Source organism: Kryptolebias marmoratus, unplaced genomic scaffold (genome assembly GCF_001649575.2).
Source record: "Kryptolebias marmoratus isolate JLee-2015 unplaced genomic scaffold, ASM164957v2 Scaffold38, whole genome shotgun sequence".
NCBI lineage: Eukaryota > Metazoa > Chordata > Actinopteri > Cyprinodontiformes > Rivulidae > Kryptolebias > Kryptolebias marmoratus.
In genome coordinates this window covers 47,079-69,983 of record NW_023665772.1, presented here as the reverse complement: position 1 = coordinate 69,983, position 22,905 = coordinate 47,079, and the positions used below count along the sequence as shown (strand labels likewise).

Genomic DNA, 22,905 nt, shown 5'->3' with positions numbered 1-22,905 from the left:
TCCATCCATCCATCCATCCATCCATCCATCCATCCATCCATCCATCCATCCATCCATCCATCTTTGTGTTTTTCTCCTCTTCTGTAGATTGTGGGTCATGTTTCTATATTATTAGTAATACTACCACTACAAACAAAATATTCCAGACAGTATTTTTCCCACTGAGCAGTTAGGAAAATATTACAGCCAAGTAATCACAGTTTATTTTATTTGTTGGAGCTTGACTTAAATCCTTCTGAAGACGTTAAAGAAGAGGTAAATAATTATATGATATCAAACCTGGGGCTGTGGTTTAGTATCTTACTGGGCTGTGACTGTTGGAGTCTGTTGGAAACTCAAACCTGAAGTGGGTTAATTAATTGTTTCAGTTTAACTTCATTTTGAGTATTTTCAACCAAGCGAGCAGCGAGCCGTGCAGCCACGTTCTTGCTCTTTTGTTGCCTCCATCCGGCCACATCAGCCTGCTTTTTACCCACTAAAACTCTAACTACATGAGGAAAGTTTCCAGCAGCTGGGTCAGATACGACCTTCAAACTTTCATCTAACAGAGTTGTTTGTTTGTCCTACAGAAAGCGCCTCTTCGAAGAGCTGAAGCGAGCACATCCTTCTGAAGAAAAAGAAAATGTCACACTTCAGATTTTACAAAGCTGTGGATTTTTCTGTTTATTGTGTTGCAACATAAACCTATAAAGCTTTATGGAGTTCACAGTGTGGCTTTTTGTAAACACTGTTTGTATATTTTATTGTTTTGATGCTGACATGTCTGAAAAACACATTTTGAATGTTAATCAGTCACAGTTGATGGTAGTAGATATGTTATAGAATTAATTACATTTACAGCTGATTTTTAAAAAAGTTTTTAACATTTTATTTAACGTGAACATTCACTCAGTGTTTATATTAACTTTAATAATAAACACTTACATTTATGCTATAAACTAATCAGTATGGAAATCTTTAAATTTAAAAAGCTGTCCCTCCTAAAACAATGTTAAATATTTTTATGTCTATTTTGAGCTATTTACATTAATATTGTGGTTAATTTGTGAATATTTATACAGTGTAATAAATGAACAGAATCAGGAGAACTTCATTTAACAACATTTGGTTTTTACTCAAGCTTCCTTTAATCCGTTTCATCGCTGAGGAAGATTTTTCCATTGGACTGTTGCTTCCAGCTGAGGCCGACGTCTCTGTCCACTCCCTGTTCCTTCAGCTGCTCTGTGAGCTGAAACAATCAGATTTATTAGAATAAAGATCAATAATAATAAAGGTAATAATAAAGGTCACTGAGAGAAACAAGAATCAGTGAGAGAATCAAGAATCAAAGACACAACGAATCCTAAAAGTTTAAAAACAAAACATCTGGACTTCTGTTCTGCAGTTGAAGACTTTTCTCTTCCCATCCTGGGAGCTTTCTCAATTTAAAACTGGATTGTGGAGTTCCAAGCTTTAAATGGCATCTGTTTCTGCAGCTCAACTCACATGCAGATTAATCCCCCTCCCCTCCCTCCTGAGGGTCATTAGGGTCTTTGTTTTCCTGTCTCGCAGAGATGTTTGGGTCACATGAATGAAATAATCAAATAAAGACCCTCAGTTTGGAGGGGAGTGAGATTCAAATGCATATGAAGTTGGTTTAAATATAAATATTTATCTTTTGAAACTGGACCAGTTCTTCTCCTTCGGGACGGTTTGTAAGTTGGACCACAGATTAAACCCAACCTGGTCCAGCAGGTCTTCCAGGACACCAGGGTCATTCAGGTCCAGCGAGGCGCTTCTCACCAGCTTCAGTCTCACCACGCTGACTGTAAAAGGCTCCTCTGCCGGTTCAACACCTGCAGCATTATCAGCACACATGTTCCATCAGTTCCATGAATCCAGGACATTAATGACAGGAATACTGGTAAACATGTCTCACCATCACAGATGACACCAACATCCTGACTATGATCACAGATATTATTCCCAAAGCCGCTGTGGGAGCAGTCAGTCAGCTGACTTTCACTTCCTGAACACTCCACCTCACCGATCCAGATCTGCCCGGCTCCCGGCTCAAAGTGTGCTGGTGTTGGAGGAGTGTCTTCGAACTCACAGCCCAGGTTTCTGCAGACCACCGTGGTATCGTTTACGGTCCAGTCCTCATCACAGACTGTCCCCCAGATCCCCTTGCTGAAGACTTCAACTCTTCCTGAACACTCAGTGGGGCCAGCGACTCGGATGAAGCCGAACACTGCGACCGCTGCACGAGTCATGAGAAATAAACCCGATTTGTCAGCATTTACTGTGAACACAACCTAACGAACCTATATGTTTAATAAAGATTACATGACGTCTGTGTTCACAGCACAACATGGCTCCTGCACCCAGCCTAAAGTCAGGCTATAAATCAAACTGTAAAATGTTCTGTACACATTGTATGACATGGTTGTGTTTAAAGATGCAGCCGAACCAAAAGTTCTGTCTGAAAAATCAAACAACATCCTGTCAGCTCATAGATACAGATCAGCCGTTCAGATGGAGCCATTACAGTTACAGATGCAAAGCAGCAATAAAAGTTGGAGGATCGCTACGCGGGAGTTTATGCCAAACCTGTGGTGAGTTTTACAACAGATCCCTCAGGAAACACCGAGCTCAACCGCCTCTTTGATGAGGTAAACAAATGTGGTTCAAATTCAAGAGACCATAAAAGTGAAACAGAGGAAGTTCTAACACCCAGCTCCGTTCATCCGTTCTCTTTACTACTTAGTACTGCTTCATCATGAAGTACTGCTTCATCATGAAGTACTGCTGGCTTGACTCCATGACAGGAGTGAAGTCTTCTTCTCTATCAGAATGAAATCTTTGTTTTTTCATGTTTCAGATCTTTGTTCCTTATCGTCTCAGAGCAGAGAGTAAATGAAGTATTTCATAGATTTTTACTCCATGCACATGATGGTGAGAACACAGTTTAACCCTTTAACTGCAGCTTGTTATCATTGTGTCCCTTAAAACAAACACAAATTCATAAACTAAACAAAAAGCTGCTTAAAGTTGCAGGTATTTTTCCTGAACTCCTTGTTAAGGTGTTGGGATTTTCAGTCAATTAAATCAAAATAAATAAATACGGTTCTAATTATTTCTTATTTTAAAGAAATTTACACAAATGAAGAATTTATTTCCTCACATTTTGTCTCCTTTTTGGAAATACCAACACAACAAAGTGAAAAGTTTGTTTTCCAATAAACAATCGTATAAAAACAGCAACTTTGAGCACAAACTTTCTGAAGTTAGTTTTAGTGATTTAAATGTTGTGGCTTGAAGGGAAACTCCTTCTAACTGATTTGCAACAGAACCAGGTGGAAATAAACCTGTTCAGGTTTATTTCCACCAAGCCTCGTTAGTAAAGATCAACACAACAAGAAACCTCCTCGGTTAGCAAGTCGTTATGTTTGTTTCTGACTTTAATCCATCAAGTCCTCAGGATGTTTTAGATATTTCTCTCTGCACATTCAGTCCAGTTTTTCAGTAAATTAATAAAAAGGTCACTGACTTCCTGTGTCAGATCATACTCCAATCAAACAGTTGATGGTTTGAAACCCAGACCCTCCCCCACACACTGACAGAGATACGATTACTGCCTCACAGCTTGTTACAGAAAGCAGAAATTAGTAACTCATTGAAATAAAAGCGCTTGCCTGGTGCAGACATGACGAACAGAAGAACTTTCTCCATCCTCATTAGTTTCATGTTTGCTTTCTTTAGATTCTCACTGAAGATTCTCTTCTTCTTCTTACAGAAACATGCAAAATGTACCAATGGCAGCCATTTGCATTTCCTCCTACATGTAATCTCTCTGATAAATTGGCAAGTCAAAGCAATTCAAACCACTTTTATTTACATGAGTCAAGGTCAAAACTGTCAGGAGGCCATTCAGTTGGTCAGTAACACAGATCTAACCTCCCTGAACGTCTCATGATCATAAAATAACTAGAAAAATCCCTGCCACATGGGATGTTTAGCTGTGGCGGCCATCTTGAACTGGGTTGAAGCAAAAAAAAAGAATCAGTCATGGAGGCGACTCCAGTTTTATTAAAATCCCTCCAGATTTTCCAAAGAGCAGAGATTTAAATATAATCTGAAGGATTTATTCTGTCCTATAAGGTCTGATGTCACAAACTAACTGCTTGTTTTTATGAATAATAAATAAATAAATAATGAATCTTCCTTTCAGGCTTCATTAGAGGAGATCCAAATAATGACTCCTGTTTAACTATGCTTCACTGCATTGCTCTCTTCATTGAACCATGCTCCAAACAAGACATATCTGGGATATTATGGGCTGGATTTTTACTCCAGTGTATCTTAACATCATCAACAGGCTCTTAAACAAGAAAAAAATGAAATGTTCATCTATTTTAAAGGCAACAAAACACTCAACCAGGTTGAATTCTACAACATTTTAATCAAGAAGAAAAAAACGAGTCTAAAATCATTTCAATCAACCTCCTCCCACCATGTTTAACAACCAGGAAACTAAATGATTATCATTAAAGATTAGTCCAACCACATGACTAAAGAAAACTATAAACCTATTTTTATCTTTATTTAAGTTGTGTTGTTTCTTCCTCCTTTATCTTGGTCCTTCACGCTTTTGGAAGATTTTCCCATTCGACGGCTTCATCCACTTCACTTTAACGTCTTCATCCACTCCCTGATCGATCAGACTCTGGTTGAGCTGAAAGCAGGAAAACTTAGAGTCAGAAATATTCAACGAGACATCGGTTTGTTTCTGTCCTGGTTAAAGAAAATATCAGGGGGGTTCGAGGCTAAACTACAAACTTTATCATCTGTAGGCAACCTGTTGTAAGACCTGAGTAACAACACAGCTGTGAAAGGAAACAGGTGTGCAGTTATTTATGGGTTAATAATCGAAAACTAAAATACCAACGGTTAAAACATTTAAACTCAGTTTGACTCCATGAATAAACCAAATGGTGACAAGTTCACAAAAAACAAAATCAACTAATATCTATCTAACTTCAACAAACTTGAAGTTTTATTTGAGCCACATGCATATCCAGACTCTCTCTCTCTCTCTCTCTCTCTCTCTCTCTCTATATATATATATATATATATATATATATATATATATATATATACATGCACATACATAAAACCTAAAACTGACCAACCTGCCTCAGCAGGCCTTCCACCACAGCAGGCTTATTCAGATCCACAGTCGAGTTTCGCACAACCTGTATTTTTATCACTTTTTTAAAAGTGGCTTTAAAAACAAAAAAGACATAAATACAATCATTAAACATTTAAAGCATCCAGAATATAGTGCCTGTTTATCACAACTTAATTGAAAATCCTACACTAAAGATACAGTTTTGTCTTAAAACGAAGTTGTTTCTTTTTCAGACAAATTTGTTTTTTCCATCTTAGTGGCCAATTAGATTAAAATATTCACGGTTATGAACAAATGTACACAAAATGCACAGAAGTTAAAAAGTACCAAATATTAATGCATATAAAAGGTTCTTTACCTTCACAATAAACACCAACATCGTTGATGTGTGCACACAGATTATTTCCAAATCCACTGTGGGAACAATCCGACAGATTTTTCTCACTTCCTAAACAGTCAACATCAGACAGCCAGATGGATCCAGTTCCTTGACCAAAGTAGGCTTGAGAACGGACACCATAAGCTGCCTCACAGCCCACCTCCCTGCAGACCACCTCAGCATCGTTCATGTCGAAGCCTTGATCACAGACCGTCCCCCAGACCCCACCGTAGTACACCTCAACTCTTCCAGAGCAGCTAGTGGGACCAGAGAGTCGGACCTTCAGATCTAATAGATCAGACACATAAGACAAAAAGATCTGACTCCAAATTTGTGCAAAATCTACAGTTTCTAGTTAGGGCTGTATGCTTCATCAATCAAACCTCTGGGTGTTAGTTCAGTGTCTGTGAACCTTGGTGGCATCGAGACAAGAACACGGTCTCACCTTCACAAATGGCACCAGCATCTTGAAGATGCAAACAGGTTTGATATCGATATCCATTGTGGGAACATTCAGGAAGGCTGCTTTCATTCCCTGAGCAGCCCAGATTATCAAGCCAGACTGGTCCAGTTCCTTCACCAAAGAACGCTTGAATGGGAGCATCAAAAGCCGGGTCACAGCCCACCTCCCTGCAGACCACTTTCACATCATTTATGTCCCAGTTGCTACTGCAGACTGTCCCCCAGACCCCTCCGTAGTAGACCTCAACCCTTCCAGAGCAGTTAGTGGGACCAGAGAGTCGGACCTGGAAGGCTGGCGTATGAAACACATAAATCAAAAGCAGGATTTTCTGAGCTCATCACAGTCTTATCACTTTACCTTGTCTGGATTTCCTACATATTGTTTTTTTAAGAATTGTCACATTTATGGTCACATGGAAAGAACGAAAACCTAAAAATGTGAGATTTACAAATGTTGGTGTTGGCAGGGAGGAATAAAATCTTTGTTAGTTCAAATTAACATATTACAACATGACAAAAACGCAAGGATTTATTTTTTTTTTTCCAATTTTGACCTGATATCATTTTATGATTTTTACAAGTACACAGGATAAATTTTACTACATCAGCAAGTCTCTTCCAGGCTGCGTCAGGCAAGTGGTGAGAGGATTTAATTTACTGTAAATAACAAAAACAAAAAGGCTGACATGGCAGCAAAAACTAAACAACAAAAAAAAAGGAAGCCAGACATTGAATGTTAGCAACAATGAACCAGTGAGGACGTGAAGCAGAGGAACAGGTGATTGGAAAGTGGACGAAGGTGACTGATTACTCAGGACAGGTGCAGATGTGTACGGCAGCTGCTATTAGGGTAATTAAACGTCTCCTTACCGTCACAAACAGCACCAGCATCTTGACTATGTGCACAGCTCTGATATCTAAATCCACTGCTGGGACAATCGGACAGACTGTTTTCACTTCCTGAACAGTCCACATTATCCAACCAGACTGGTCCAGTTCCTTCACCAAAGAGCGCCTGGGTCGGAGCATCAAATGCCGGGTCACAGCCCACCTCCCTACAGACTGCTTTAGCATCATTTATGTCCCAGCTGCCATCACAGACTGTCCCCCAGGTCCCACCGTAGTAGACCTCAACTCTTCCAGAGCAGTTAGTGGGACCAGACAGTCGGACCTGAACAGCTACAATATGAGATACAGAAAACAAAAATATGATTGTTGAGCTTAAAGTAACCTCGTCTCGGAGCGCCCATTCTAATTTATCACAAACCAGGCTGACCATTCTCACATTGATTCCTTTTTATTTCTCACAGTATGTCACCAATGTAATGTTTGTAGATATTTGTATTATATGATTTTCCATCCCATAAACCACAAATCCTTTAAATTTAGTCTTACTCTTTTGACCACTTAGAAAAAGTCGTACCTCTGGCTGACTGAGGGGGGCGTGCAGGAGTCCACTGCATGTTCTACAATCAAGTCAGCTGCACTGAAGTTTGTTTATTTTTGTTCTGATCTGACTTTTAAAATGCAAATTTTATATCTAAGCTTAAAAAAATTCTCAATATAAAAATATTTTACAGGGCAGAAAATAACTTGCTCCAACTTAAATAGAATGGTACACCAGAACTTTCAAATAGTTTTTAAACAAATCGACAAATCATTTTTGTGTTTGCTCAGGTCAATTAGGTGTGGTGGCCATCTTGAATCACATTGACTCCAAAGTTAATTAGTTGTCCATCCAATAATAACTTTCTGGGAGTTCCATTAAAATCTGTCTGGTGGCTCATGAGATATTTTCAGATAAGCTCACACTGGAGTGAGTCAGTTACTGACGAACCCGGGTTAATTATTTAAATTCTTGCTCTAAACCAGGACTCATGAGTCCGAGGTCTCAATTAACCCAGATCTTTCATGTCCTCTGGCAGACTGTCGACAAGTCTGAGAGTTAGCAGCCTCACCAAACAAACAAACAAAAAAAGCTGAATCCCCAGAAAAGCTGCTGACTCAGGTGAGTCAGGTCACTCATTCAGGTTGAAAACACTGGAAACGCTGCAGACTCAGGTAAGTTTTTACCCGACTGAGAGTTGGTGTAATGAAGAGGTCTTCATTACTGGGACTATTTTTTATAAACGTAAACTGTATAGCACTTTAAGAGCACCTTTGCACTTTAACTAGCACTTTAACAAGCACCTTGTTTAGCACTGCACTTTAAGCATGAATTTGCACATAAAGAACCATTTGCACACAAGAAGTTTTAACTATTTATTAAATATTTATTGAGAATTTTAATAATTAGCATGTAGCCTTTTGTTCCAGGCTCTGCACAGCTGCTCCTCATTAAGAAGTGAGGTGGTTGTCTGTGAGAAGAAAAGAATTGTTAGTCAGAGGAAATAAGGTCTACTGTTTAGAAACTTAAGCAAATGTTTGTGTAAAACATGTTAAGTGTGAGTGCAGGAGAAGTGTAGTGGTGCTAAAAGTTAAAAACTCACCTGTCTTTTCTGCGTCCTCTCCAGGGTGTTTGGACAAATACTTCCCTGGGGGTTCAGACACCATTTATAGGTTCCGGGAGGGGCCATGGAAAAGTGTGTGTGGGAGGGTTGGCATATAGTTTTATGGCATTTTATGATACTTAGGTGTAGATTTAAAATATAAAATATTTATAAAAAATTAACTGGGAATATAGTGGTATTTTAATAAAATGTATTTTACAGATGGAAGTAGTAAATTGGTAAATGTCCCTGTGAGGAATGGTTTAGTCCACTATCAGCTCTGACTATTTAAGGCTGTAATTATGTCTTGTGAGGGGTTCTTTTTGTTGTTGCCTGATGCTGGTAGGCTGGATGGTACAGCACCAGAATAAAACTTGTTCTGACTTCCACCTGACTCTGCATGGATCATCATTCTCTCTGTAAATCCTACCACAAAGGGCGGCCGGTTGACTAAAATAAGGATGTGAGCATACATTTTACATTCACAACGACTCAAGTGATTCAGATTAACCCAAGTCCATAAAGTGCTCCAGATCTACCACCTCTGACACAGACAGGTATGAGATGATCACCTGCCTGTCATGGTGGCAGGCAGTCAATGATTAATTGGTAATGAAAGTGATGGGACCACTGCAAATCCATAATAATAAAAATGTGTTGTTCAAGCTCTTTTAATGAAACAAAAAGAAACTGGTAACATTTTGACCCACACAGCAGTCGATCAAGTAAACTTAGTGCTGCAAATAAAAGACACAACATGAGAACTTTATTCTGAAACCAGAAGATGTCCTCCAGGGCCATCAACTTAGAACTGATAAGAACCTGTGGGTTTTTTAGTTATATCCTGGGTTAGTGTGCAGCTTCATAATAATAATAATTTAAATCAAAATTTATTACAGAGTATTTTAAACAGGAAAACACAAACTTTCTCACAACTTTGTGAAGAAAAACCTCATAAAATAAACAGTCTAAGGTTAGTTTCAAAGCTCACCACCCTGGAAATGGTTTTAAACAAAATGCAGCCAAACCTGTTGGCAACCAAGAACAGTAACTCCCATCTCCTCAAAAAACAAACAAAAAAAGCGACAGATAAACAAAAACACCATCTACCTTGTTTACCCAAGGTGCTTGAAGGAACGAGACAGAACATCTGTTCTACCTTGTGCCATCAGGCTCCATAACTCATCCCCTGAGGTGACTGAGCGAGATAAATAATCGGATCGGATTCATACAGTCTTAAAACTATTTTGTACAAATATTGCATATCATCCAAAATATCATCAGTTTTTATTTATCATAAAACAATATCAGCCATGTTGTCAAGTCAAGTAAACGTCTCCTTACCTTCACAAATGACTCCCACATCTTGACTGTGTAAACAGCTCTGATGTTTAAATCCACTGCTGAGACAATCAGACAGACTGTTTTCACTTCCTGAACAGTCCACATTATTCAGCCAGACTGGTCCAGTTCCTTCACCAAAGAGCGCCTGGGTCGGAGCATCAAATGCCGGGTCACAGCCCACCTCCCTACAGACTGCTTTAGCATCATTTATGTCCCAGCTGCCATCACAGACTGTCCCCCAGGTCCCACCGTAGTAGACTTCAACTCTTCCAGAGCATTTAGAAGGACCAGAGAGTCTGATCTGAACAGCTAAAATATGAGACAAATAAAACAAACATACTTTGAGCTCCAAAGGATTCTTTGGGAACAAAAAATGCTTCAACCTACGTTTGGCTTTACTTGAATCGATTAGGATCTCATGAGTACATTCCCTAATGTCAGGGATTCTACAGGATTAAAGTTAGGTCTATAATTAACCAACTGTACCATTATGTCTTTTAAGAAATGTAGGTTGAAATACAGTTTATTACTGAACTAGAAACTCCTGGTAGAGGTCCTAAAAGAGGTGAGGAACTGTCAGGTTTTTACAGAAGTGTGAGGTTTTCTTGTCAAAGGTCATGGCTGAGATGTCACAAAAAGATTTATAATTATAATTATAATTATACTACATCAGCAAAGTCTCTGTCAGGCAAAGATTTTAAAGCAGACAGGCTATAAATCTTATAGTTGAAGCTCCCTGATGAAGTACCAAAAAGGCAGCGGTGAGGACCGTGTACACAGTGACTGAACATGGTTTGAATTACTGGGAAAAGGAGGGTTTACTCCCACCTAAAAGAGATAAAACCAGGTGTGGGGAGTTTAATTTATACATTTTATATTATCTGTTATTATACATCAATATATATATATATATATATATATATATATATATATATATATATATATATATATATATATATATATATATATATATATATATTCAGTTTAAAAACTTGGATTAATCATGTATTAGGATTTGATACTTGAGTTATTTTCCTTTTAAACATTTCTGAACTAATGTGACTACATTTTTGGGGTGAGACAATCTAACAGTGTACCCCATGTTTAATCTGCCAGAATATAAAAAAAATCATTTTTAAAAAATTCAAAATGTTCAAGTAGCAACAAATTTACTCAAGCTCAAACCCCCAGTAATTTGCATTTTGAAGTTTCTAAAAGAAACAGACATTGAAACAACACCTTCTGCAACGTCTAGTCAAATAAACGTCTCCTTACCTTCACAAACAACACCTGCTTCTTGACTGTGTGAACAGCTTTGATTTCCAAATCCACTGCTGGGACAATCAGACAGACTGCTTTCATTCCCTGAACAGTCCACATTATCCAACCAGACTGGTCCAGTTCCTTCACCAAAGAGCGCCTGGGTTGGAGCATCAAATGCCGGGTCACAGCCCACCTCCCTACAGACCACTGTAGCATCGTTTATGTCCCAGCTGTCATCACAGACTGTCCCCCAGGTGCCATTATAATAGACTTCAACTCTTCCAGAGCAGCTAGTCTGTCCAACAAGTCTGACCTGAGCACCCACTGTATGGCACACATCATAAAAATATGCTTTTCAGTGTTCAAACCAATATTTAATCATAATATAACCTCTTTTGTCTCAGTCAGAGATGATTACTTGTCTTACTTTAAAAAACATATATTTCTGATTGGAATAGTCATATTATTATTGAATATTTTATTTTATTTTATTTGTGCTCATACTCATACAATGTTTTAAATTATTTTTGTCTGAATAATAAATTAATTACTTTGGTAAGGACTGTAAATATAAAGCAATTAGGAATGATTGAAGACTTGTGCACAGCACATTCAATCAGTTTGCACTGCTCTACCAGCAAGTGTGAGCAGTGCACGACTGAGATGCAAATATTTGTTTCACTGCTGCTCAGAAAAGGATTCAAGGTTGTAAGAAGGAGGGATTTAGAAAACTTTAGTGACAAGTTGTATATATTAAATTGATAATACGAACTGCAACTAATCAAGTAATCAAGCCTTGGCAATCTACACAGCTCAAATGTGTCTATATATATATATATATATATATATATATATATATATATATATAAAAATGTGCATGTATGTATGTTGTGTGTATGTGTATGTGTGTATGTCAGCATCATAACATTCATTTAAGAGGCTAAAATAAATTTTGAAACAGCTATTTTTTCATGTAAACCTTTTCAGTGCATATCTGTTTGCTTACCTGACATCTGTACTGGTTTTCAGACAAGATGTGATTTAAAACATGAATACAAGCAAGAAATTTAATCTGTTATCTAGCTGTATACATTGTAGCTGTATGAATATTACATGACAGATTAATCTCTAATAAGTTCTTACCTGATGCAGCGAGGATGAACAGAAGAACTTTCTCCATCCCTGTTTGTTCCTAGTTTCTCTCTGTCAGTATGACTGCAGATTTTCAGCTTATCTCACTTTCTACAACAACATGCAGAAGGTTTACATGGCATATTTGCATTTTAGGTAGCTAATGTTTATTTTGACAGGCAGACTCACAAAAAAAACATTTCAAACCAATTTTAAATGACAAATGACTAATTTGACTGAAGAAGCCTCAGCATTCATAGAGCACCCAGCAATGATGGAAAACTGCAGTCACATAAATAATACTGTTGAAGTTTTCACAGTATATGACTAATACAATTTAATGTAAAACACATGTGGTTGTTATTTCTTATCATTATAAATTTGAATTTTCCATCTACAAATTCCTGAACTGAATGAATAAGAAAAAAATCTAAGAGATACATTGAGTCTACTGTGAGTTTTTGTAGTTTGTATAAAGAAAAAAAATCTGTCAAATAACTGAATATTTGTTGATCCATTTTGCTGCCTTTTCACTACACAATATTGTTGTAAAAATAAGCATTTTTTAAACCAGTATTTTTTAAGTGTTGTACTGGCAGGATTTACAGCCTCAGAGGTGCAACTACAATAAATCTTAAAATTTAAATGTTTAATGAAGCAACTAACATTACCAGTTTACTGTAATTGCATCAGGCAAATTATATTAAAAAGTAGTAGGGTTTTTAGGAATACAAAGACAAAAATATTTTTAGTGCAAAGAAGTTTCTTTATGGTTTTTTTATTTTATTTTTTGGTAGAATTTTTTCAACCCCAATTGCATATGTAGTTTAAGTAAAATTTAAAAAATGTTTGATCAAGAGTCGGAGATCAAAAGAAATCTTCAGCAGTGTGTGGAAGACTGAAGACATCCTGTTTTCAAAGAGGAGAGATATAAACTGAATTTAACATGGCTTTTTATACTAATGTGCATCCCTTGAATGGCAAAGTAAATTATTTCAAGTTACAGTTACTGGTGTGTTTCATATCACTGCACAGTGAGATCATAATGAAAAGAAAAAAGAAAATTTAAGTTAAGTTGGTGTGGTGGAGGCGGATCACCGGTGGTGTTAAAACTCTCCTCCCCATGCAGCAGGGAGGAGTTCCACCTGATCACATTATTCATGTGTTGAAGCTGTGGAGTCAATCAGCAACAACAGGACAGGATGCAAAACCACCTGATGATTTAATCCCTTCAGAGCTGTCAGCAAATTTGTTTCCTCCTGTTCCTCTGATAACAGCAAAGGTAAGAAAATAAATCCTCTTTCATGATGATATCTGATGATAGATTCATCCTGAGCTAAAATGACATTACTGGAATTTTTCTGCTTTCTTGTGCAAAAGTGTGGTCTTATATTCAAGTAAAAAAACATTCTCAGTTTTCAATTTTTGTGTATTTTTATTAATCCACTTCAAAAATGTTTATTTGTAGTGTTCACATTTCTTATTTTTTGTAATGCTTTGAAATGAATATGTCAAATCAATAAAACTAAAATCATTCTTCCTTTACAAAGTTTAAATATAAAATTTATAAATGTTATGAACTTGTTATGAATTTTTATTTATGTAGCACATTTTAAAGCCTACATTACAAAATAAAATATAGTAAAACAATCTAAAATATAAGTATGTAAAAACAACAAATGAGATAAACAAGATAAAACAATGCAGAAACACTGAAATAATGCCTGATAGTTAAAACTGGTGTGTTAAACACAGAAACGTTTTGAAAAGAAGTAAGTTTAAATGCATAAAGTATTGTTGATTCTGTCCCTGTGATGAACTTGCGACTTGTCCAGGATGTCCCCACCTTTCGCTCCATGACCCCTGGAGACAGGCACCAGCTCCCCCACGACCCGAAAAGATGAAACCAGCAAAAGGAAATGGATGGATGGATCAATGGCTCCATTTATTTGATATCTTTTTAACATCCTGTAAGTTTCGCTAATTTTGAATTATGTTTACCAGAGTAGCTTCCGTCTTGACTTAATGAATGACATTTTATCAAATTGTGAAGTTATTTATAAAGCCATGGAAAGTTGTACAACATGTGTGTGTGAACTGTCCCTTTATGCACTTGTTTTTCACTTGGTCTTCACTAGTGGTATATACCAGAATGAGTGTGTGGTTCCAGATTTGCGACTTCTGTCCTAATTAGTGACAAGTACCAGAACGTGTGTATTTTTGTGCATGTGTGTGTGTAGCTGGAGGACGATGCCAATAAGAGGAAGAACGTGCACAGATGGCTGCACTGCATGTATATGTATGTTTTGACTCTAAGTGATATAAATGCAAATCATTTTAAACCAGTCCACAAACCAACCACGTTTGTAGCACCATGGAAGTTTATATATATTTAATAAATGTAGGCTGAATTCAGTAGCACTGGGACTTTATTGACATTGTCTGGCTTGGAACACAGGATACACACTAGAGACAAAAGCCCAGATACATACATACATAATGTATATCTTGTTTTTTAGTTTTCCTTTTCAATGTTTTTACTTGCTTTTGAATTTTACTTTTCTGCATGTTTTGCAAGATGGATGTGAGGAAAAAGGTAATTTACATTCTCTGTATTGACAATAGAGTTGACTTTTTACGTGCATACATACAAAACCTTTGACTCTTACTCCCTGTATGCTTGCACCTTTTGTCTCTCAGATGCACAATGTTTCCTACAGAGAACGTGTGTCAAACGCCGTTCTTCGGAGGCCGCTCTCCTGCATGTTTTAGTTGTGTTCTTGCTTTAAAACACCTGGTTTGAATGGATAACTTCTGGAGAACTTAATGATTTGGTGAGGAGGTAATTTGAATCAGGTGTGTTGGAGCAGAAACATCTAAAACATCCAGGACAGCGGCCCTCGAGGCCTGGAGTCTGACGCCCCCGATACAGAGCTTTCAGGATGCCTTAACATGATTGCTTTTCTAGATTCACACAGCACCTCCAGTTCAACATTCACTTGTACATTTGTAGACAAATCCGTAAAAATCATAAAACTTCAATCGTAATTGTGTAAAAACTGTTAAGATATGAAAATGCCAGTTTAGTCATGTAAAGTCCAAGTTTCTGTGACCCTTTTAAACTGTGAGCTTTAGACTAATGTTTAGAGTAAACTCTATATACTCTAAGCTATAAAGCTGCAAAGAGGGATGTGTTTATTTACATGCGTTTCACCCAAATCCCATTGATTTTCTTTCATTTTGTCAAGAAACGTGGAGACAGAGGTGAACCCAGAACGCAGACTCATAGCTGATGAAAACTAATTTATTAACTTAAAGAAAACCGTCAAAACAAAAGGGCTGACGTGGCAGCAAAACTAACAAAGACAAAATCCAAAACGAGAGTCAGGGCATGGCAAGGAGCAAGACACAAGTAGACAAAACGGAATGATCCAGTGGTGTGTGGGAGAAACGGACAGGTTTTTATAATCAGGAGGTGATTGGAAAGTGGACACAGGTGAAGCAATTAACCAGACTAGAGACAGGTGTAGATGGGCGTGGCAGGAAGGCAAAAGAGTGACTGGGGAGGAGTGAATAGTGACAGCAAACATGAACAGGAAAAACTAAACTGAAACAATAACTCAAACCGAAACAAGACAATAATCAAAACAACAAACTGAAAATACCAAACTATGACACATTTTTTATTTTATATTTTTATTTAGTGAATTTTTATCTATGGTGTGTGATGTACTACTATCGAAAGTCACAACACACTATTTCTGATCATGCCACACCTTTTGGCCTACAATTTGCATGTTTTAATCTTAAAAGTTGTGCTACAAGATACAGAACAAAATATTTTAACAGAATAGTAATAAGGTGTGTTTAAATGCTTATGTAATTCCCTAATGAGCTGTGTATGGTAAGTAACATAAAACTACAGGTCAGTACAAACACACAGGACAGAAAACAGTTAAAAGTGGTTTTCATCTTCATTTAAAAAGATTTTCGTTCTTCTTTATCTCGTCCTCTTGGAAGATCTTTCCATCTGACTGCTTCACCCATTCCACTTTAACATCTTCATTCACTCCATTGTCCTTCAGATTCTCCGTCACCTGAAGAAACAATAGAACTTAGTGTCATAAAGTTCATTAAAGTGAAAAAAGTTAAATCTGTTGTGGCAATTTGTTCAGATTTTTTAATTTAATTTGGAATGATAGAAGATCATGTATGGCTAACATGGGCGGCAGTGGCTCAGGAGGTAGGGGTTTGTCCTGTAATCGGAGGGTTGCTGGTCCAAGCCCCCGCTCCGGCTGTCTCAGCTGTTGTGTCCTTGGGCAAGACACTTCACCCGCCTTGCCTACTGGTGGTGGTCAGAGGGCTCGGTGGCGCCGGTGTGATGGCAGCCTCACTTCTGTCAGCCCGCCCCAGGGCAGCTGTGGCTACAGTGTAGCTTACCGCCATCAGTGTGTGAATGAGTGAATGACTGTAGTGTAAAGCGCTTTGGGGTCCTTGGACTAGATAAAGCGCTATATAAGTGCAAGCCATTTAACAAACTGATTATATAATTGCAACAGATGGAAAATAGTTTGTTCATTTCTAAAATTAGAGAATGTGTTTTACAATAAAAGGTGCTGATTTTAGGGGTGACGTTTTGCTCACCATCTTTACATCTCAGCACATGTGTGAAACAAACAGGAGAAACTAAACTAAATGAACAAGAGGATACAACATTTCAAAATAAAAGAAAGTGATGCAAATTACTAAACATAAAACAATACCTCTACAGAAATTAAACAAAACTAAACTCACAGAACATTAAAAAGTCAGTAATAGAGTAGAAAAATCAAAGTTTTTTTAAACTTTTTATTTGTTTACTGCACATTTCTACACCTGGAAAATATATTTAAAAACATTTTTTTCTGAAAATATACAAAACTAAACCTTAGGCTTCCCATTATTATGACTTCCACATTTATGTTTGTTAGAGGTCCAGAAACTTTCAGGAATTATATAAACGTAAACTCTTTATGATTTACCTGTTTCAGTAAGTCTTCCTGAACAGCAGCCTCATTCAGATCCACGGTGGAGGTTTGCACCACCTTCAGTTTCACCACTTTCTTAAAAATGGCTTCAAAAAACAAAATAAGTGTCAAACACTGAATGAGTGGATATTAAAGCATCTTTTTAAAAAACCTTTATATAGTAAATATTATCACAAAATTCCTGATTCAAAATTAGAAAATAAACTCTCATCTCAAAACAAAGTTGAAAACTTGAAAAGGTGGTTTCTTCTCGAGGGTTCTTATCTGGGTTAGTATGCAATTTAAATAATCACAAGCAGTTTTAAACATAAAGAAAAAATTACACAAAATGCACAATATTAATGCATATAAAAGGTTCTTTACCTTCACAATAAACACCAACATCGTTGATGTGTGCACACAGATTATTTCCAAATCCACTGTGGGAACAATCCGACAGATTATTCTCACTTCCTAAACAGTCAACATCAGACAGCCAGATGGATCCAGTTCCTTGACCAAAGTAGGCTTGAGAACGGACACCATAAGCTGCCTCACAGCCCACCTCCCTGCAGACCACCTCAGCATCGTTCATGTCGAAGCCTTGATCACAGACCGTCCCCCAGACCCCACCGTAGTACACCTCAACTCTTCCAGAGCAGCTAGTGGGACCAGAGAGTCGGACCTTCAGATCTAATAGATCAGACACATAAGACAAAAAAATGATATATTTTATCGATAAAAGTGACAGGAATAGCACTCAAGAACATCTTGGGCCAAGTATGAGACACCCGGCAATGTTGAGGACCCTAGATGGGTGTATCAGATGGAAGACACATCATCTCCATTTCTGCCTTTTACACCGATGACTTTGTTACCACAGTGCCAAACCTTTATGTGAACAAATAGTCCAACTACATCATACAAGCAGAGAAGCAGTCAGAGAGCTTTGTGGACAGAATTACCTAGACAAAGCCATGGTACAAACAAAACACTACTACTGTTAACATCAAAAAAACAGAGTAGATTAATTATAAAACATACTTCATCAATCAAGCGTTTTCTGTTCATGTGTAATGTTCGTTTCCTGGAACTGTCATGTGAACTTTAAACCAACTCAGAAGTTGAACCAATGCCAGCCATGATATCAAGACAAATAAATGTTCCTACCTTCACAAACGGCACCAGCATCTTGACCATGTAAACAGTTTTGATTTACAAATCCATTGTGGGAACACTCAGACAAACTGTTTTCACTTCCTGAACAGTCCACATTATTCAGCCAGACTGGTCCAGTTCCTTCACCAAAGAGCGCCTGGGTCGGGGCATCAAATGTCGGGTCACAGCCCACCTCCCTGCAGACTGCTTTAGCATCATTTATGTCCCAGCTGCCATCACAGACTGTCCCCCAGGTCCCTCCGTAGTAGACCTCAACTCTTCCAGAGCAGTTAGTGGGACCAGAGAGTCTGATCTGGAAAGCTGGTGTATATAAAAATATAATTTCTGACTTTGTGGTCTATGACCATATCAGTTTTTTCATCTTATAACAGTCAGGGGCAATGTCTTGGCTTATCTGGATTTAAAAGATTTCAACAAAAACTATTAAGAATTGTCATATTTATGACCAAGAAAGCAACTCTAAAACCTAAAAACATGAATCTTTGTCAGTTCAAAAGAATATTACCATCCTGGAAACATCCTGCTGAAGTTTCTGTGGTAGAAAATGAAGACCTTCACCTGATATCAGTCTGTGAATATTTAGTTATTTCTGATTTTTTAACTCATTCCGTGACTTCTGTTGTTGCCACCCAGAGATGCCCGATGGCTCAGCTGGATGCTCCTGTTGGGGAAGATGCTGCCGTTTCTTCCAGGCTGCCTGACCAATGTCATCGTCAGTCCAGTCACACTCAGGCTCCGGTAAATATGGTTTATACCTCAGGACTGTTTTCTTGTCAACTTAATATAAATTCTTCTCTTGTGTTCCAGGCCTCCTGCCGCAGTGTAACAGTCCTCTGCCTCGTCACTTAGATGTGTGCCAGCCTTCAAATGCCAAACGCTGTTTGAGGTAGAACCTTCCAGAGAACCCTTCTACCAATCTCTGCTGATTACTAAAATAAGCATCAGTTTCTTTTGCTTGGACTGGGGTTTTAAAATGTCTCTTCAAGATGTTGTTAGCGAAGTACAAAGAAACAGGCAACATGGAGGACTGCACACACAGTGATTTGTGAGTAAACGTCTTCCTACCTTCACAAACGACACCAGCATCTTGACTATGTGCGCAGCTTTGATTTCCAAATCCACTGCTGGGACAATCGGACAGACTGTTTTCACTTCCTGAACAGTCCACATTATCCAACCAGACTGGTCCAGTTCCTTCACCAAAGAGCGCCTGGGTCGGAGCATCAAATGCCGGGTCACAGCCCACCTCCCTACAGACTGCTTTAGCATCATTTATGTCCCAGCTGCCATCACAGACTGTCCCCCAGGTCCCACCGTAGTAGACCTCAACTCTTCCAGAGCAGTTAGAGGGACCAGAGAGTCTGATCTGGAAAGCTGGTGTGTGACACATAAATCAAAAAATAAGATTTTCTGAGCTTAAAGTGATCTTTGATCATCCCAGTCTTTTCACAACCAAAGTTAATAACTTTTTTGGATTCAACAGAGTTCAATAAAAACTATTAATAATTGTCACAGTTATAATTAGAAATGTCATAAAGATAGGGAGGCCTAAAAACGTGACTATTTTGATGTTTTTGAAGTCTTGGTTGTTTAAACTAACAGTTAGTGGGACCAGAGAGTCGGACATGGACATCTTTTGTTTGAGAAACATAATTTAAACACTTTATCTCAATCACAGTCAATGCCTTATGCAGGTTTTGATCATTTTTCACAAACAACACTATAAAGTCTCACATTTATGAATCCAATAATCTCATGGACAGAATAGAAACATGAGTGCTTCAAGCCTTGGCTGCTGTTGGTAGGGAGGCAGAAAATCATTATTAGTTAAAAAAAACTATCTTGAAACATCCTGCTGGAGTTTTTATGGTATAAAACCTGGTGAAGGTTCTCAGTCTTCAGTGTACAGTAATTTCATGCAAGTATATTTTACAAAACATAAACAACAACAAAAAACAACAATCAAAAAAAAAACATGCCTTCATTTGACCTTATAAGGATAATGGTACACAAAGACAAACTTCCCACATTTTGAACTGCACTTGAGTTCATTAATTTATTTTTATGATCCTTATAACTCATCTGATGGCATTTTGATTAGTTAGACCTAAACATGGACGACAGCACTTCCAATCATGGGACCAAAGGTCAGAGCTGGGATTCATCAACCATGTCAACACTAAACAGGTTCTGCTGATTTTCTAGTTTTCTCCCTTTAAAGAAATGAATGCTCTCTAATTCTGATGGTACTTTGATTTTGTTGGAGGAGACAATATTGACTCAAACACGTTACATAAAAGAGCTGGGGTGAGGATGAGAAAGGTGAAGGATCCGCCTAAAACTACAGGAGGAGCTGGTTAATGATCTGAAAGTTACCAAGGTGTTGTTTTCCTTTCAGCTGCTCCCTTTGTCAGAGGTCACCACAGCAAGCAAACTTTGCACAAAACATTTGGTAATTGTTTGACGCCAGACACCCTTCCTGCCACAACCTGGACTTGAACCTGCAGCTTCAAGATTACAAGACTGTGGCCCTGACCACTGAGCTACCACAGCCCAAGCCACAGGTACCGAGTACCCCGTTAGTAATCTGCTACAATGATTAGAGGCAGAGGGCCTAGTGTCCAAGCAGGAGAACCAGGCTTATCTTCCTGTTTGGTTTGAAAGTCTGTCTACTTGAATCTTGATGTGAGTGAATTCCTTGCAAAAAGGCAGAGCCAAAATCTCCTCTGTCCTGAGACAACCAGCAACCGACACACGTCGCTGTAATGGACTGAAATCCTACATCGCCTGTAAGGACTCCCTGCTGAAGAGGACACATGAACACACCTGTCTTATGTTTGTCAGTGACTGTAAATGTGGGCAGATGGGGTGTTGATGTTGCTGCTGTTGAAAGATTTCAGTCTGTCACCAGTATGTGCCTAACCCTAACCTAAACCAAAATCAAACCTTTGACCGTAACTAAAGCCCTATCCCAAAAATGATGTTCCACAGCAACAGGACCTGGCGTTGGTCTAAATAAAGAAAGACAGTTCCTAACAAGGTGTGGGTCTACAAGAAAAAGTCCTAAAAAGACACCGACACACAAATATACACACACAGCCAGAAGTCAGAAGATTAACAGCCGCATTATCAAGTCAAATAAATGTTTCCTTACCTTCACAAACAACACCAGCATCCTCATCATGTACACAGTTATGTATCCCAACTGTGCTGTGGGAACAACTGTCCAGACTGCTTTCACTCCCTGAGCAGCTCACATCATCCAGCCAGATTGGCCCAATTCCTACACCAAAGAATGCTAAGCCTGGGCCATCGAATGGGGGGCTACAGCCCACCTGTCTGCAGACCACAGAGACATCTTTTATGTCCCAGCCGTCGTCACAGACTGTCCCCCAAACCCTTGAGTAGAAAACTTCAACTCTTCCAGAGCAGTTAGTGGGACCGACGATTCGGATCTGAGCATCCACTGTAAGAGAGGCACAAAACAAAAATATGCATATGTACAAAATCCTTTACAAGCTCAATCACAGTGAGCATGAATTTGATCTCATCCAGTGACTCAATGACTGTTGGATTTATCCATACAGCTGATTAAAACACATCACATTAATATATTAATATCATCCTAATGAACAGAGACGAACCCCCTAAAAACGAGATTTTAAAGTCTTGATTGTAGTTAAATGTGTTGAATATAATATATATTTAATTCAGTCATTTCAATGATATAATTACAAAAACAAAAAGCTGACAGGGCAGCAAACAAAATAAATGAGAGAAGTAAGTCATGAGGAACACAAGGGGAACATCCTGGAGACAAACAGTATGACCGACTGAAGATGGAGCGAAAACTAAGACTTAAAACAGGCATGAGTGATGAGGTAAGTGGTAACAGCTGAGGAACAGGACTGACTGAGGGACGGCAAGAACAAAACAAACAACAGCAGAAAAATCACAAATCATGACTGCATCAAGACTTCATCCATCGAATTCACACTACAGCAGGTCAGAGCGGTGAATAATTAGCAATGCAAACATGATGTAAACCAGTTTTCAGATCAGGAAGCAGGTCTGGGAAAAGGAGGGCTTTAAGGAAATCCAAACAAATTCTGCTGCCATGCCAGGCATTAATCAGCTGATCTTAATTAGAAAAAAGGTTTTATGCCGATTGTTTACCAAACTAATTCTGTTTTTAACTGTTTGAATGTGGTTCAGTCACAGAGGCTGCAAGTCAAGAAGAGAAGCCCAAACGGGCATGTTTCCTGTGACCCTGCAGGAGCAGCCCAGAGGAGAACGAAGACCCTGAAGGAAACCCTGAAGCTCCAAGACCACGAGTCTGAAGTGAGGAAAACACACACACACACACACGTCTATACATAAAGACACACACACACACTCGTGTATACATAAAGACACACACACACACACGTCTATACATAAAGACACACACACACACTCGTGTATACATAAAGACACACACAC

The 22,905-nt window shown here is 38.3% G+C and overlaps 3 protein-coding genes across 5 annotated transcripts in view; all 3 read right to left on the bottom strand.

Annotated features, from left to right (window-relative positions):
* Positions 1 to 1,119: 1,119 nt before the first annotated feature.
* LOC112449976 (scavenger receptor cysteine-rich type 1 protein M130-like) lies at positions 1,120 to 2,317 on the bottom strand. Its single transcript, XM_025002981.2, has 3 exons — positions 1,919 to 2,317; positions 1,723 to 1,835; positions 1,120 to 1,228 (listed from the first exon to the last, which is right to left on the bottom strand). The coding sequence occupies exons 1-3, from the start codon at positions 2,250 to 2,252 to the stop codon at positions 1,127 to 1,129; spliced, it is 549 nt and encodes a 182-aa protein (XP_024858749.1). The 5' UTR covers positions 2,253 to 2,317; the 3' UTR covers positions 1,120 to 1,126.
* A 2,170-nt stretch (positions 2,318 to 4,487) lies between these two features.
* On the bottom strand, positions 4,488 to 7,474 carry LOC108251379 (scavenger receptor cysteine-rich domain-containing group B protein-like). Its single transcript, XM_037974406.1, has 5 exons — positions 7,435 to 7,474; positions 5,995 to 6,303; positions 5,529 to 5,837; positions 5,172 to 5,263; positions 4,488 to 4,714 (listed from the first exon to the last, which is right to left on the bottom strand). Exons 1-5 carry the CDS (start codon positions 7,472 to 7,474, stop codon positions 4,610 to 4,612), a joined length of 855 nt encoding a protein of 284 aa, XP_037830334.1. The 3' UTR covers positions 4,488 to 4,609.
* Positions 7,475 to 15,830: 8,356 nt separating this feature from the next.
* Positions 15,831 to 22,905, bottom strand: part of LOC108251378 (deleted in malignant brain tumors 1 protein-like) — a 9,228-nt gene continuing 2,153 nt past the window's right edge. Inside the window, exons 2-6 of one of the 3 annotated variants that reach the window (XM_017441655.3) lie at positions 21,578 to 21,889; positions 19,489 to 19,797; positions 17,629 to 17,937; positions 17,260 to 17,351; positions 15,831 to 16,335 (exon numbers count right to left, since the gene is read on the bottom strand). In XM_017441655.3, the coding sequence (XP_017297144.1) occupies positions 16,213 to 16,335; positions 17,260 to 17,351; positions 17,629 to 17,937; positions 19,489 to 19,797; positions 21,578 to 21,889 (1,145 nt within the window). In that variant the 3' untranslated portion in view covers positions 15,831 to 16,212. The other 2 variants (XM_037974402.1, XM_037974401.1) reach the window with 2 other exon arrangements.